This window comes from Orcinus orca, chromosome 14, assembly GCF_937001465.1.
Source record: "Orcinus orca chromosome 14, mOrcOrc1.1, whole genome shotgun sequence".
NCBI classification, from domain to species: domain Eukaryota; kingdom Metazoa; phylum Chordata; class Mammalia; order Artiodactyla; family Delphinidae; genus Orcinus; species Orcinus orca.
Genome location: NC_064572.1, coordinates 57583489 through 57600223, shown reverse-complemented (window position 1 = coordinate 57600223; position 16735 = coordinate 57583489). Strand labels below are relative to the sequence as shown.

The 16735-nt window shown below is 37.1% G+C and overlaps 1 protein-coding gene across 3 annotated transcripts in view; it reads right to left on the bottom strand.

Annotated features, from left to right (window-relative positions):
• PDE6C (phosphodiesterase 6C) overlaps positions 1–16735 on the bottom strand; it is a 75662-nt gene that overhangs the window by 9554 nt on the left and 49373 nt on the right. For all 3 annotated transcript variants that reach the window (XM_049696729.1, XM_049696727.1, XM_049696728.1), the window contains one exon: positions 10655–10742. In XM_049696729.1, the coding sequence (XP_049552686.1) occupies positions 10655–10742 (88 nt within the window). The remainder of the gene's footprint in view (positions 1–10654; positions 10743–16735) is intronic.

Genomic DNA, 16735 nt, shown 5'->3' with positions numbered 1-16735 from the left:
CGGACCAGGGCACGAACCCGCGTCCCCTGCATCGGCAGGCGGACTCTCAACCACTGCGCCACCAGGGAAGCCCTAAGTCATCTTTTTATAACAGCTTCCATGACAAGAAAAATGGTATTGTACACAGCAGATATAAGTAGTAGAAAAGCAAGTTGTAATATTTGTTAAAATAATGAGTTCATAATAGCAGCTATATTTTTAAATTGATAGAAGGAAGAAATGGCTGTTGGACACTATAATGAACAAAAAGAAAGCTTGTCTAGATCAAAATTAACGTCTTACTTGAGACAGTGCACAGCAGCCCCTTGGGCATAATCTCTGCACCAAATTGTCTGGATACAGGTTATTTTTAACCTGGTCTGGATTGACCAGGAAGAAGGAAGAGTAAGTGGGCCATTTGTCATTTTAATCCCACTTAACCTGCCCCTGATTTTGGTACACTGGTGGCCTGCCCTTGGACTGGTGGGGACCCAGTGGCATATTTACATCACTGAGTCACTGTCTTTATCTGTTCACTGATACACGTTATCATGTTCCCAAAATAATGTGTATTACGTAATTCCGACACATACTTCATAGATCCAGTAGCACTTAAAGTCATCCTTGACTGCTGTACTAAGGACAAAAAGTTGGGGTCGTGTGGAAATGCCTTAAACTTCTGGACAAATAGCACATGAAGTCATTTTAATCCTTATTATATACTGAAAAATTTGCTAAAAGAGTGGATCTCAGGTGTTCTCACCACACACACACAAAAAGGTTAATGTTAATTAATGACTGTAGTAATCATTTTACTACATATGTATATCAAAACAGCATGTTGTATACATTAAATATATGTAATTTTTAAAAATTAAAACAAATATAAACTTAAAAAAAAAGAGCCAAATAAAAACATAGAATGGGGAGAGGGGTCACACAAAAAAGGCTGCTGAGTTTAAATAAATAATCCCTTAGGATAGACCTTGAGTCTACCAAACGCCAGACTGTACAGACTACACAACCATCAACCAAGTAAATCAGTATTCTTTAGGCACCAATTACTTTAATACAGGTACTTTTATTTTTAAACCTGGATACCTGTTGCTATTTGCTAAATATATGTGAGAGAGAAAAGCTATATATAAAGAGATAAAAATAAATATGGCTTAATACTGTTAAACTTCATTTAAGTCATACCTTTTTCTAATCCAAAATAATGAAACAGCTATATTAAAGCAGACAGATTGTCAAAAGGTCTTTCACTTTACAAAGTAAATCAATACTGGATTTTTTAAAAAGATGATTAATGTCACACTTTTAAAATTAGTATAATTAAGAAAAAAGTGTACACTCAACCCTTTTCAGTACTGCTTCCTTTGTTGATAGCACAATATTCCTTATTTTCACTCTTCTCACTCATTTTCACTTTCATCTAAAAACACTGCACAGGCCTCTAATTGAAAAACCCTTTCTTAATATTCTATTTTCTCTTTTCCTTCTGTCACAGCTAAGGTTCTTAGAAGAGCTTCTAAGTGGTTTCTTTTTCAGCTGTGGTTATAGATTCACATAAAAGATCCTGTTTCTGTTTTGTATTAGTTGCTAGAAAGCTCTTGACCAAATCTGTGGCCCATGTCTAATAAATGTTTATACTTTTCACCGTATACATTTTGGGCCTTCACCATACATCATCTTATTTTTATATTCCCATTAGCCCTCATTTTTTTTCTTTAATGTTATATTTTTTGGACACTCCATTAAAAACATTTTGGAACAAGTTGAGGATTAAACATATATACATGCATGCAGGTTTTTTTTGAGTAAGCAAAGGCAGAGCCAGTGATCTTTTAATCAGAGCAAGAGGTCTTAGGATGTGGACAGCACACAGAAGAAGGAAGGATGTCCCTCAAAAATCCAGTTTGACAACACAGAGCAGCAGCAGAAGAGGAATTGATGGGAAAGCTATGCTGACATATATCTGCACTGACTCCTATTACTTAGTCATCTGTGCCAAAGAGAATGCCTTGGGTAACAAGAAGTGATGGCAGGAAGTTTGGCATCGATGGCCGGATCTTAACACACAGCCTTTAGCTTCAAGGGCTTTGCTTAACATGAGCCTTCCCAACTTCTGGAAAGCCCAAATTAAAGAGGTGTGTTCCCCAGACCAAAGAAATAGACTCAGTGAGGCAGTGTTTGAGACAATAAATAGGAAGCTGAGGCTGTCCTCAGTGCATTTCTGCCCTTCCTCACAGGATTCTTCGGCAGATGGCAAATTCCATTAAGGAATGAGTCATTTTCAAAACAAACGACTGCATAAAACCTCTGCATAAAGACCACAAGAACACAAAATCTATGGACTCAATGCAATTGCAACCAGAACACCAACAGGTTTGTGGATATGTGTACGTAAATTGACAAACTGATTTTAAAATTCAAATGAAAATACAAAGGCTTAATAAAATCCAAGACAGACTTGAAGTAGAACAAAGCTGGAGAATTTACACTGAAAGAAATTAAGATTTATTATAAAGCTATAGTAGTTAAGATGGTATGATATTGACAAAGGAGAAACTGATCAGTGGAACAGAATAGAGAGTACGGAAGCAGTCCACCTTATTTTATAATCAGTTACCTGATTTATGACAAAAGGTCTCACTGAAGTGAAGTGAGAAAAGGGTGGCTTTTTTTTTTTTTTTTTTTTTGGCGGTACGCGGACCTCTCACTGTTGTGGCCTCTCCCATTGCGGAGCACAGGCTCCGGACGCGCAGGCTCAGCGGCCATGGCTCCCGGGCCTAGCTGCTCCGCGGCATGTGGGATCTTCCTGGGCCGGGGCACGAGCCCGTGTCCCCTGCATCATCGGCAGGCGGACTCTCAACCACCGCGCCACCAGGGAAGCCAACGGTGGCCTTTTTAATAAATGGTGCCGGGTCATCTGGATTTCCACCTGGACAGAAAAATGTATATTGATCTCTACATCAAACCATATATAAAGATAAGTTGTGGACTTCCCTGGTGGCACAGTGGTTAAGAATCCGCCTGCCAATGCAGGGGACACGGATTTGAGCCCTGGTCCGGTAAGATCCCACATGCTGCGGAGCAGCTGAGCCCGTGCATCACAACTACTGAGCCTGCGCTCTGGAACCTGTGAGCCACAACTACTGAAGCCTGCACAGCTAGAGCCCATGCTCCACAACAAGAGAAGCCACCACAATGAGAAGCCCACACACTGCAACAAAGAGTAGCCCCTTCTGGTTGCAACTAGAGAAAGCCTGCACACAGCAATGAAAACCCAACGCAGCCAAAAATAAATTTATTTATTTAAAAAAAAATAAGTTGTAAAAAGATTGTGGATCTAAATGAGAAAGGTAGAACAATACCAGTTATAGAGAAAAATATCTTCATTACCTTCAATAGTCAAAGGTTTTTAAGATGAGAAAAAAACAGCTAATCTTTAAAAACTTGATCAAATGGACATTAAAATTAAGAACTTCTATTCATCCAAATCCAACATTAAGAGTAAAAAGGCAATTCACAGAAAGGGAGAAAATATTTGCAATACAGATTTCTGACAAAAGATATATAAACCAGAATAAAGAATTCCTACAAATCAAGTTGAGAACAAAGCAACCCCAAAACAGAGAATTTCAAAAGGTTAATAAATATAAACTGTAGTTCATGTTAATCAATGCTATTTAATTTGACACAAATTAAATTCAGTGCAATGTCACTACATTCCCATCAGAGTGACTAAAATGAGAAGGGTGGAAAGTACAAAGTGTTGGAGAGGATGGAGAGCCACTGGAACTGTTGGTAAGAACATATATTAGTACAACCATTTTGGAAAACTGCTTGTCAGCATTCACCAAAGTTGAACATATGCTCATCCTTTGGCCAAGCAACTCTATTTCTAGGTACATACCAAACAGAAATACACACGTGTATTCACAGAAAGACATGTACTAGAGAGTCACAGAACACCATACGTAACAACCCTGAATCAGAAATCACATAAATGTCTTTCAGTAGTTGACTGAGTACATAAATGTAGTGTATGCGCCTAAGAAAATAACAACGGAAGAAAGGAACACAAAAAGCAAATGAAAAATATATCAAAGGAAATACCCAGTGGAACATGAAAAATTCACACCAGTAATATCCATAGTTTCAAAACCATAAGAACTTAAAGAGGAGACTGCAAGGCAACAGTAAAATTAAAAGTGAACTAGCAGAACTAGTAGTAGAATGAAAAAAATGGAATTGAACATAAAAGCAATATAATTGATGAAATCCACATTAAAGCTATACTCAAATAGAATAAGCAAGTGAACTGCAGCAAGAGACATAGTCCACAGTCTTGAGGAAATTAAAATGGAAAAGAATAAATCTATGAAAATATACAGGCACCTCCCTGGTGGTCCAGTGGTTAAGAATCCGCCTGCCTATGAAGGGGATGCGGGTTCAATCCCTGGTTGGGGAACTAAGATCCCACATGCTGTGGGGCAACTAAGCCCGCACACCACAACTACTGAGCCCGTGCGCCACAACTAGAAGGCTATGCAATGCAACTAAGAGCCCATGCGCCGCAACGAAAGATCCCATGTGCCGAAACTAAGACCTGACGGAGCCATAAATAAATAAATATTTTAAAAATAAATATATATATATATATAAAGAACATAACAAATAAATGGCAAGAAGACTCAATATATACATAATTGGTATTCCCAGTGTATCAGAAAAATGTTCAAAGATACAATGAAAATAAAAAACTTTCCTGAAATTAAAAAAAAAAGAATTCTATGGATCATAAGTGTAACCCATGACAAGGAAAAAATAGATGCAGAATGGTCAATACCCAGACATTCAGACAAAGTTACTAAAATATGAAGAATTAAGAATCATATGAAAAGATATACAATGGAGAAAAGACAGCCTCTTCAGTAAGTGGTGCTGGGAAAATTGGACAGCTACGTGTAAAAGAATGAAATTAGAACACTCCCTAACACCATACACAAAAATAAACTCAAAATGGATTCGAGACCTAAATGTAAGACCAGACACTATAAAACTCTTAGAGGAAAACATAGGAAGAACATTCTGACATAAATCACAGCAAGATCTTTTTTGATCCATCTCCTAGAGTCATGGAAATAAAAACAAAAATAAACAAATGGGACCTAATGAAACTTCAAAGCTTTTGCACAGCAAAGGAAACCATAAACAAGACGAAAAGACAACCCTCAGAATGGGAGAAAATATTTGCAAACGAATCAATGGACAAAGGATTAATCTCCAAAATATATAAACAGCTCATGCAGCTCAATATTAAAGAAACAAACAACCCAATCCAAAACTGGGCAGAAGACCTAAATAGACATTTCTCCAAAGAAGACATACAGATGGCCAAGAAGCACATGAAAAGCTGCTCAACATCACTAATTATTAGAGAAATGCAAATCAAAACTACAATGAGGTATCACCTCACACCAGTCAGAATGGGCAGCATCAGAAAATCTACAAACAACAAATACTGGAGAGGGTGTGGAGAAAAGGGAACCCTCTTGCACTGTTGGTGGGAATGTAAATCGATACAGCCACTATGGAGAACAGTATGGAGGTTCCTTAAAAAATTAAAAATAGAATTACCATATGATCCAGCAATCCCACTACAGGGCATATACCCAGAGAAAACCATAATTCAAAAAGACACATGCACCCCAATGTTCATTGCAGCACTATTTACAATAGCCAGGTCATGGAAGCAACCTAAATGCCCATCGAAAGATGAATGGATAAAGAAGTTGTGGTACATATATATACAATGGAATATCAGCCATAAAAAGGAACGAAATTGAGTCATTTGTTGAGACGTGGATGGATCTAAGGACTGTCATACAGAGTGAAGTAAGAAAGAGAAAAACAAATATCGTATATTAACGCATGTATGTGGAACCTAGAAAAATGGTACAGATGAACCGGTTTGCAGGCAGAAGTTAAGACACAGATGTAGAGAACAAACGTGTGGACATGAAGGGGGGAAAACTGTGGTGTGGGGATGGTGGTGTGCTGAATTGGGCGATTGGGATTGACATGTATACACTGATGTGTATAAGACTGATGACTAATAAGAATCTGCAGTATAAAAAAAACAAACAAAAAAGAATCACATGAGTATCTATGCAGAAAAATCAAGTCACGTGAGGGAGAAAATCAGGTTGGCCATTTATACCTCTCAGGGTAATGCTTCAATGCCGAAAGACATTGGAGCAATTTCCTACAATTTCTGAGAAAAAGAAAGTGACCCAAGACCTTTATATTCTGCCAAACTGACTTTCAAAACTAAATGTAACAAACAGATCTTAGGCATGTACTTAGCTTAGACTCTCTGGGAGAAACTATCAAATAACACAAATCGAGCTAATCAAGATAAAATAAAATACACAGGAATGGACAAGCCATGGTAGAAAGACTGAGGTTAAGTATCAGGCCCATTTAAAAGTAGAATTAGGAATAAACAATTGTGCCTCTTTGGTCTTGGCCACAGAAAAGAGATGACAAAGGGAACACTGTCATTTGGAAAGCATCACAATGAGACGCACACTGTGGCTCTAAGGCCTCCCACCTTCAGAGGCACACCTGTGACCAATGTGGCTGCCCTACCAGGCAGAAGAGGAAGTGTGCCTGGAGTGCCGAGGCTGAGGACAGAACACCACTGGAGCCGGGCAAGTGAAGCACCTACAGATTGTATACTGAAGATTCAGGCATGGATTCTGGGGGAAACAACACCTAACCCAAGAGAGCCACTGGGGTAGGATCCAGTTCATCTTAGGGATTTCAACCATTAGTCATGCAATAAATGCTCTGGTTTAAAAAAAATAGACAATTGTGGAAATTATAGAGCAAAGTGAATTTTATAACTACTGATAACAGTAAAAAAAATACTTTTAATGATAATAAATACCTTATAAAACAGAGGTGGAGATGCTGGAAGCAGTATAAGTATTCTAATTGTTTCATGTTTCATAGCAGGGAGTTCATGGATGATGTAAAGTTAACACGTATGGTCTAAAATCAAACATCTAAATGGTCGTTATAGTTTTTCACACTTTCCCGTAATCACCAGTTATTGATTTTAGGGTTCTCTTTAAGAACTAATATCTCTTGTGATAAGAACACAGTCCTCTGAAGTTCTGTAATTCTTTCCATTAAAAAAAAGTTTCTTCTGTTAAATTCAAGTAGAATTAAAATTTTCATTTAAAATAAATGGACTACCACTCAGCAATGAAAAGGAATGAATCACTGCTGATTCATTCATTCAGCACGAACAAATCACATTATTATTCTGTATGAAAGAACCCAGCACAAAAGAGTAATTATTGCATGATTTCATTTATATAAAAATCTAGAAGATTTAAACTATAGTGACTAAAAACATTTCAATGGTTGCTTCGGGTTGGGAGGAGAGAGCGGCATTGACTGCCCGGGGGCAAAAGGAATCCTTTGGGATGACAGAAGTGTTCTGTATCTTGAGTGTGGTAGTTCCCAGGTGTATGAATAGAATTCATAGAATTTTTATGAAAAACACATTAAAGGGATGCCACTTATTGTACATACATTACACTTCAATAAACTTAATTAAATAAAAACTCTAACCAAAAAAATAGCTTGGATAGTAAGATCCCATTTTTCTAAAATTGTTTCTGTCCTTCTCCCTTTATATATTCACAGAGGGCTACAATGAATTTCATTAAATGTTAATGAAATGTCTATTTCTGAGTGACAGGATTTAAAGTGATTTTTTAATATTTATCTTTGGAATGTTTCCTATTGCTTGAATTTTTATAGTGGGCATGTGTAATTTTTACAACAACTATTGTCATTAATTTAAAATATAGATAAGTCTATAATATTCCATTTGTTCTTCCGGGGAATTGTGCTGGACACGTGATGTAGAGACAGGTGCACAGAACAAGAGAGGAGGCCTCTGTCCCAGCCCCACTCCAGCTGGGCCCCCATCTGCTCAGCTGGTTTCACCTGCCCACAGAAAGAGTCTAACTTTGCTCCCCCCTCTACCAATAACAGGCCGTTTTTGTTCTCCTAGTGCCATGAAAATGGCAATAAAATATAAGTTCTGCGTAGCACACCAAAATAGAAATGGCTCCAATTCATCCTGATGAGGGCACTCAGGGGAGATGAGTTCTAGTCTCCAATGTGGTACATGCGACACCCATAAGAGAAGATTGCCAACATGTTTGTGGTTTGCTGGTGACCATACACAAAATATTTAATTTCTTCTTCATTTCTTCTTTGTATAATACAAGGTCAGTGTGAAAAAGCATAAATAAAGTTCATGAAGTGTTTTGAATAATAAAAATGTTGTTATTTATGCTGAGCAATGCATTTTGTCATTCCGACAGTACATTGTAGTGTTAGTTTCTATTCTGACAAATTTGGCTAACAAGACTTTTCCACCTATTCATTAGGTTAAAGGGTGGATTTCTGACTAGTTTAGAATACAGATGGTTCTGTCCTCAAAGCAGGGAATCCAACTCTACTGGGACATAAAGATATTTTAGTTCAAAGCCTGATAATATACAAAACAAAATAAGTAACGTCCACAATATGACAAAACTGCTAGATAAATCATAAGGATTTCCCTTATGTAAAAAAATTAGTTTTAAGTGTAAATATTTTCTTTATACAATAAATAAATAAAAGAACTGTATTGTCTCTCAAAAAAAAATGTACTGAGACAACTGTATTGTCTCAAAAAAGAACATCTGATGGTTAAAATTTCATTTTTTTCAGCATTCAATTTGCCTGCTCATAAAATGCTCTGTGATTGCATTTATTGCCTAGCGACTCTATTTACAACCCTTAAAAGTCTGCAATTAGCAGGTCGAATAGCACTGTAGACAGGTCCTCGCCAAGGTGGTACAGATTACTAAGATGCAATATTCCTTTTTAGAAAGAATAATAAGCCTTTATATAGCCATCAAAACCAGTTCAGACTGCAGAGTAAATAACATTAAAAAAATTAAGATGGAAAACAACAACTCTATTATAAACTCTCAAATCCCAGAAAGGAAAAACATATGAGCTACTAGGAGCCTTCCAAAGTTAAGCACTTAAACATTTGGCTGTAAAGGTTTAAAAATATATTTTTCATTAGTAGGTAAACGTAAAATTAAATGAATTATTTTTGATACTACCTGCCTGTGGTATATGTAATCAGTGGGATGAATGGAAAATTCTTACTCAAAAATACAAGACTGTCCCAACCAGTAAAACAAAGACTCATAACAAATTGGATAATAACAATTTACTCTTATCTTCCTGAACTACTTTCAATTCTACTCTTTCTAATTCTCATAGGACAGATATTATCATCCTTTTTATGATACTACTGCAGGCACAGGTCCTGGCTACACATGAGAATTACGAAAATTCTTATTAAAATGCAGATTCCTGGGTCCAATCCCCAGGGAGCCTGGTAAGCGCAGGATGAAGCCCAGGATGTGTTTTTAAAAGCCCGCCCACCTCCGCCCTGTGAAATCGATCATTCTGACGCAGATGGTCTATGTCCCCCTGTCTGGATGCAGCCTGCAATCACAGGCTGTTGAAAACCTTTAAATCATGTGTTTATTTGTTTTGTTTTTCCACTTTTCTCCCTGGTTGCCCTGTCTTACAAGTTTTCCCACTTGGTTTTTGATTATCTAGAAGAATGTAGTGTTATCTTTCTAAACTTGGACATATTTCCATATACCCCCGCGTCCCCTGAGCCTAAAAAAAGATTATTATTGAAACTGAAAAAAGCTCCACTCTCCCGAGGGCTTATTTATCCTAACGAACTCGTATGATTCTAGACCGTTTCTCTGTCGAGACAAAACAGTATTCCCCTCCATCTACTAATGATTCATTCTGGGTTAGAATTTTCTCAAGATATATTTTTTTAAAGTATAACTAGATTATATTCATCACCTTTCTCACAAGCCTATATACCCCTCAAATAAAATCAGTAAAAAGAATAATGACTGCCTTCTACAGAAGGTTAGTAGTAGTACATGATATTGCATAAATCAAAGTGAATTCAAGACCAAGCTTAAGCCACTTCCTGTGAAAAGCTTCCTGATCTCGCCCCTCTTCTCCCCTATGTCCTGCCCACTCCTGAATGTGACACCTCCCTCTGGAACTCTTGGGAGATTCACTCAGTGCCTCTGATGGCAGTTGTCCGATCTGTCTCACAGCCTGATTTCATGCCTACCCCCCAACTACCAAAGCTTGACTTTCTCAAAGATACAGACAGTGCCTTACAGTGCATACCACATGAATCAGAAAAGCAGTGGCTGTGTAGCCTCCTTTTCTCTTTACATTCATACATACCCAGGGTGCATAGAGCCCTCTCACATCCACCTTAAGCTTTTGCTTCTTTCTTCACAAACCCACAGAGATTCTGTGACTTTCCATGGCTCTTCTCTTCTCTATCTCAGCTACTTCCAACTTGGCTGTTCAAAAACTATTGCAATATAGCAATTTCTATCAATTGACTTCAATAAGGGTATATACTGTCAACCACCTGAACTCAAGGCTGTCCTCTTTCTAAGCATTTTCTGTGGGTTAGTGCTTTGATCCAGAGCTTGTGAGCTGCCCTAGAGAGAGAGAGAGACCCACGTACCTCGTCCTGCAGAAGAGTCTTACTGTACTCCAGGTGGTGCCTCTCCAAGATGGACGATCCATGAAGCCTTGCTAATGGAGATGTGGATCTAGGAGGAAAAGGATAATTTTAGCTATTTAAACATTACACATATGGTTACATGATGCAGAATCTTTACAATCTGAGGATTTTTTTTTCATTTCTTCCCTCTCCCCGAATGCCTGTGAAACAGTTGGAAGTAACATATTGGAAAAGAATCTTTAGATTTAGAACAGGAGAATATGCTCTTTTTAAAAAGTCCTTAAAAAAAAAAAAAACCCTAATTGGTTAAATGCATAAAATGATTGACTTGTTTAAACTACGAAGTTTGGTTCACTCCCTGCATCTAAAATTGTTAACTTCCCTGGAGCTTATGGAGGTGACTATGACTTACAGAACATGTAGCAAACTTGTTGAAGCCCATAGTTTATTTGCACAGAAAGTGTATATTAAGAATTTCCAGGAACCAAAATGAAAATGATGATAAAGTAACATTTCTTTTCTCCTCTAAGACAGTGACATAAATTTAAATTTCCCATTTGTTAGTGGTGAGGTCACAGCTTTATGTAAAGTGGAGACTTTGGTACCCTGTCTTTCTACAATTCTTCCTGTTCAAGGAAGGGGAAGCAACATTGAAAATAAAAAGGTGTGCACAGGGAACTCTGTTCAATATTCTATAATAACCTAAATGGGAAAAAAACTTGAAAAAGAACAGATACATGTATATGTATAACTGAATCACTTTGTGGTACACCTGAAACTAACACAACATTGTAAATCACCTACACTCCAATATAAAATAAAAAATTTTTTTAAAAAGAAAATAAAAAGGTGACAAGAAAAGATGGAGAGAAGCCGAGGTGAAAGGTCTAATAGATAATATGAAGACTTTGTTACAGAAATATGGAATAAATAATTTTAAGGAAGGGAGAAATCGGAAATATGGGTGGCAGTCTTAGTAGAGTTTCACTTAATTTCAGAAAGACCAGAACTTTAGGGAGGAGAGGAGTCATTAACAGGTCACTAACAGGTCTGGTAAACCAAGTATTCTAGTTAGGGAACAATCAGACTATGTCCGATCCATACTATAATTGATCATAATTTTAATACATATTCAAATACCTACACTGTGTCAGCACTGGAGATTTACACAAATAAAAAAAGCTCAATTTCAGTTAGAAATGAGTGGTATCTTAGTTCCTTTAGGTTTAAAAACATTACTCAAGAAAGGTTACTGGGGAGCTAGATATTCAACCAGTCTCAAAATAACACCTCACAGATTACGTATTAGTACAAAGGAGAAAATGTACCTTTGCATAAAGAGATCTGCTGAATATTACTCATAAATAGTTTAACTTAACCTTGTAGTTAATGGGAACAAATTGATATCATGAGCCTCCTGATGCAATGCACTGAGAAGGACACAACTTCACCTACGTAGAATTCCCACCAAAAATGTTTACCCTGAATCTAGTAACCAGAAAACAACTGGACAAATCCAAATTGAGGGATATTATGCAAAACAACTGGTCTAGAATCTTCAAAAATATCAACATTCTGAAAGATCCAAAAAAGTTAAGGAACAATTCTAGATTAAAGGAGATTCAAGATATTTGACGACTAAATGCAGTGTGTGAGCCTTGATTGGACCCAAAACAGAGAAGAAAAGATAGTTATAAAGGACATTATTGGGGAAATTGGAATAAACATTCTATATTAGATAACAGTATTGTACCAATGTTAAATTTCTTGAGAGCGATCGTTATACTGTGTTTATATAAACAAATGTCCTCCACGTTCTCAGGAAATATGTGCTGAGATATTTTCGGGTTAAATGTCATGCATGAGGCCTGCAACTATCTCACAAATGGTTTAGTAAAAAAAAAAAAAGAAAAAATTATTTTTTATACACACACATCTGTTAACCCAGTTGAGTAACATCCCAACTTCCTGAAGGAATCTGAAGATGCGGGGTGGGTGTGGGCGACTATTGTCGGTATATTCTGGGAAATTTTGCGGTGGTAAAGATGATTGAAGACTGGATACAAGTACATTTTACCCTAAAATTTAAGTAGAAAATGGTATAATCTGTAGATGACAGAACAGGGAGATTGACGTTAATCTATGAAACAGTTTAAACTGCTTCAGAGTTTGTAAGCACTTACAATATAACTACTAGGAAATTCCAGAGAAGGCTTAGAAAGAGAAAATGATGCTGAATTGATGTTATGAACACTTTTGTGATATGGTTTGTGAGAGAGGAAGGCCAGAAACAGTGTGTGTCTAGATTTCAGCAAGACAGCTGAGAAGAAGCTTCAAGATGTGTTCTGTATGAGCTGGAATATTGAGTGTGGACAAATACTGAACAGCACCACCCAGTGAGTGCTGCTTAATTAACTGTCTTCCCCAGGGATAGGTTTCTAGCCCCAAGTCTCAGAACTCTGCCCTGGTTTTGTCCTGATGCACAGTTTTATCAATGACTTGAATGAATATTGATGGAAATCATGACTAATTTTCAGATGATAAAAAAGCTGGAAAAAATATCGAATCCATTGGCTGACAGACTGCTTTAAAAGGCAATTTCAATTAAGAGTGGAATAAAGAATCAGATTAACACAGCAAAGGAAACCATAAGTGAAGTGAAAAGACAACCTACGGAATGGGAGAAAATATTTGCAAACAATGTGACTGCCAAGCGATTAATTTCCAAAATATACAAACAGCTCAATATAAAAAAAACAAACTAATGACCCAATCAAAAAATGGGCAGAAGACCTAAACAGACATCTCTCCAAAGAAGACATACAGATGGCCAACAGGCACATGAAAAGATGCTCAACATTGCTAATTATTAGAGAAATGCAAATCAAAACTACAATGAGGTATCACCTCACACCAGTCAGAATGGCCATCATTAAAAAAATCTACAAATAATAAATGCTGGAGAGGGTGTGGAGAAAAGCAAACCCTCCTGCAGTGTTGGTGGGAATGTAAGTTGGTGCAGTCACTATGGAAAACAGTATGGAGATTCCTTATAAAACTAAAAATAGAGTTACTATGTGATTCAGCAATACCACTCCTGGGCATATATCAGGAAAAGACAAAAACTCTAATTCAGAAAGATACATGCACCCCAATGTTCACAGCAGCATTATTTACAATAGCCAGGACAAGGAAGCAAACTAAATGTCCATCGACAGATGAACGGCTACAGAAGATGTGGTGTATATATATATGGTATATATACCATACAGAAAATGTAGGAGATATATATATATATATATATGTGTGTGTGTGTGTGTGTGTGTGTGTGTGTGTATATGATGGAATATTACTCAGCCATATAAAAGAATGAAATAATGCTATTTGCAGCAACATGGAAGGACCTAGAGATTATCATATTAAGTGAAGTAAGTCAAAGACAAATATTATATGATATCACTTATATGTAGAATCTCAAAAAATCATACTCATGAACTTATTTACAAAACAGAAATAGACTCACAGACATAGAAAACAAACTTAGGTTACCAAAGGGGAAAGAGGGAGGGAGGGATAAATTAGGAGTTTGGGATTAACACACACACACCACCATATATAAAACAGATAAACATCAAGGACCTACTGTATAGCACAGAGAACTATATTCAATATCTTATAATAACCTTTAATGGAAGAGAATCTGAAAAAGATAGATTATATATATACATATATATGTATATATATAAAACTGAATCACTTTGCTGTACACCGGAAACTAACACAATGCTGTAAATCAACTAAACTTCAATTTTAAAAAAAGAACCAAATTAAGAAGATGAAATTTAATTAGGATTAAATATAAAGTATTTCAGATCATGTTTGGATTATTATGTCAAACCCCAAGACCCACATTTTTTTTTAACATCTTTATTGGGGTATAATTGCTTTACAATGGTGTGTTAGTTTCTGCTTTATAACAAAGTGAATCAGTTATACATATACATATGTTCCCATATCTCTTCCCTCTTGCGTCTCCCTCCCTCCCACCCTCCCTATCCCACACCTCCAGGCGGTCACAAAGCACCGAGCTGATCTCCCTGTGCTACGCAGCTGCTTCCCACTAGCTATCTACCTTACGTCTGGTAGTGTACATATGTCCATGCCTCTCTCTCGCTTTGTCACAGCTTACCCTTCCCCCTCCCCATATCCTCAAGTCCGTTCTCTAGTAGGTCTGGGTCTTGATTCCTGTCTTACCCCTAGGTTCTTCATGACATTTTTTTTTCTTAAATTCCATATATATGTGTTAGCATACGGTATTTGCCAAGACCCACATTTAAGGAATGACATAAAAACACTGGAGTGGGTTCACAGAAGAATAACAGATAAAATTATATGTATAGAAAATATTATATGAGAAATGATTAAAACAAAAGTTCAACCAGGTATATTCAACCAGGAAAAGAGGAGGGGAAAATAATAATTCTCTTTAATATAAGAAGGAATAGCCTGTGGATGAGAAATTATACATATTCTAACAGCTTCAGAGACTTGAACTAGGACTAACAGAAGTTATAAGGAGACCAATTTCAATTTGATATCATGAAGAACATTCAGCCATTAGAATCATTCAAAAATATGAGTCCCTTATGAGCCATTATAAAAAATAATGGAATGTAGATGTAGACTAGAGAACTCAGGAAGAAATACAGTAGGAAAGAGGCCTGCGTTGAATGTGGGGCGGAGGAGGATGAGATAAATGCTAAAGTTCCTCAGATTTTTTGCTGATAACCACATCTCATCAGACACAAAACGGAGGTGAGTAAAGGAGACCGAAAGATGAGAGAACTGAAAAACTAACCAAGAAAAGGGGGATGAAAGGAACAAAGAAATCTGAACCTATGAAAGAATGAAGCAGAAAACAAAATGGCCAGAAAAGTGAACAAAGAGAACAAAAGAACTCAAGGGAATAATAAAAATTTGAAAATGGCAAGGTTTCTAGGGCATTGCCAGAGGGCATAGTCTAAAGATGGGAGATAAGGATGAAAACCAGAACCCAGGGCGTTGGACATTTTGGAGACAAGAAATCAGACCAAGGACACAAGGTCAAGCCAGGAAGCTGTGTCCCAACAGCTTCAGCTTACACTGCACAGTAGCCTGATCGGTACCACCAATATGAGAATAATAATTCAGTCTTATTCAATCTTCTGTTAACTGTTTTTACCAGTGTAATGTCTCCAGATCTTTGTGGACTCCTGAGCGATTCCCCCAGCACAGTAAGGGCACATAAGGAGATTCATCAAGTAAGACAGAAATAAAGACACAGACCTACTAGAGACACACAGACCTACTATAAAGCAATTATACTCCAATAAAGATATAAAAAATAAAATAAATAAAATAAAATAAAATGGATAACTGGGACTTCCCTGGTGGTCCAGTGGTTAGGATTCCATGCTTCCACTACAGCCGGACACAGGTAAGAATCAATACATGTATATGTATAACTGAACCACTTTGCTGTACACCTGAAACTATCACAACATTATTAATCAACTATACTCCAATATAAAATAAAAAGGTAAACAAAAAAAATAAAGGGCTGGAACTCTCAAGACGAAGACGTTGCTTACCCGGAACCCAGAAGGGAGATTCCCTTTTCAAGGCAAAGCCTGATTGGTAGAGTAGCTGAAGGTGAAAAGTCACTGCTCACGAGGTGCATTTCATTCACTGAGTAAATTTCACATATACAATTTCATGTGATTCTCACAGCAGTCTTTAAGAGGTCAATATTATACCCATTTTACAGTTAAGAAACAGAATCTCAAATAGATTAAATGATTTGCCCAAGATCCCTCAACTGGGAAGTATCTGGATCCCATAAAACCAGACTCCAAAGCTCATTCTCTCTAAATTGTCTCACTCCCTCTGGTACCTCTGGAGAGGGGTAGGTCATGTGTCACAGATGAAGATACAGTGTGGCCAAGGCAGACAGAGCTTCTTAAATGTCACTATCAAGGAGTTAGGCTGGCTATGGCATTGCTGATGAATTTTGAAAAGTGCCAATGACACAATAACAGTAAT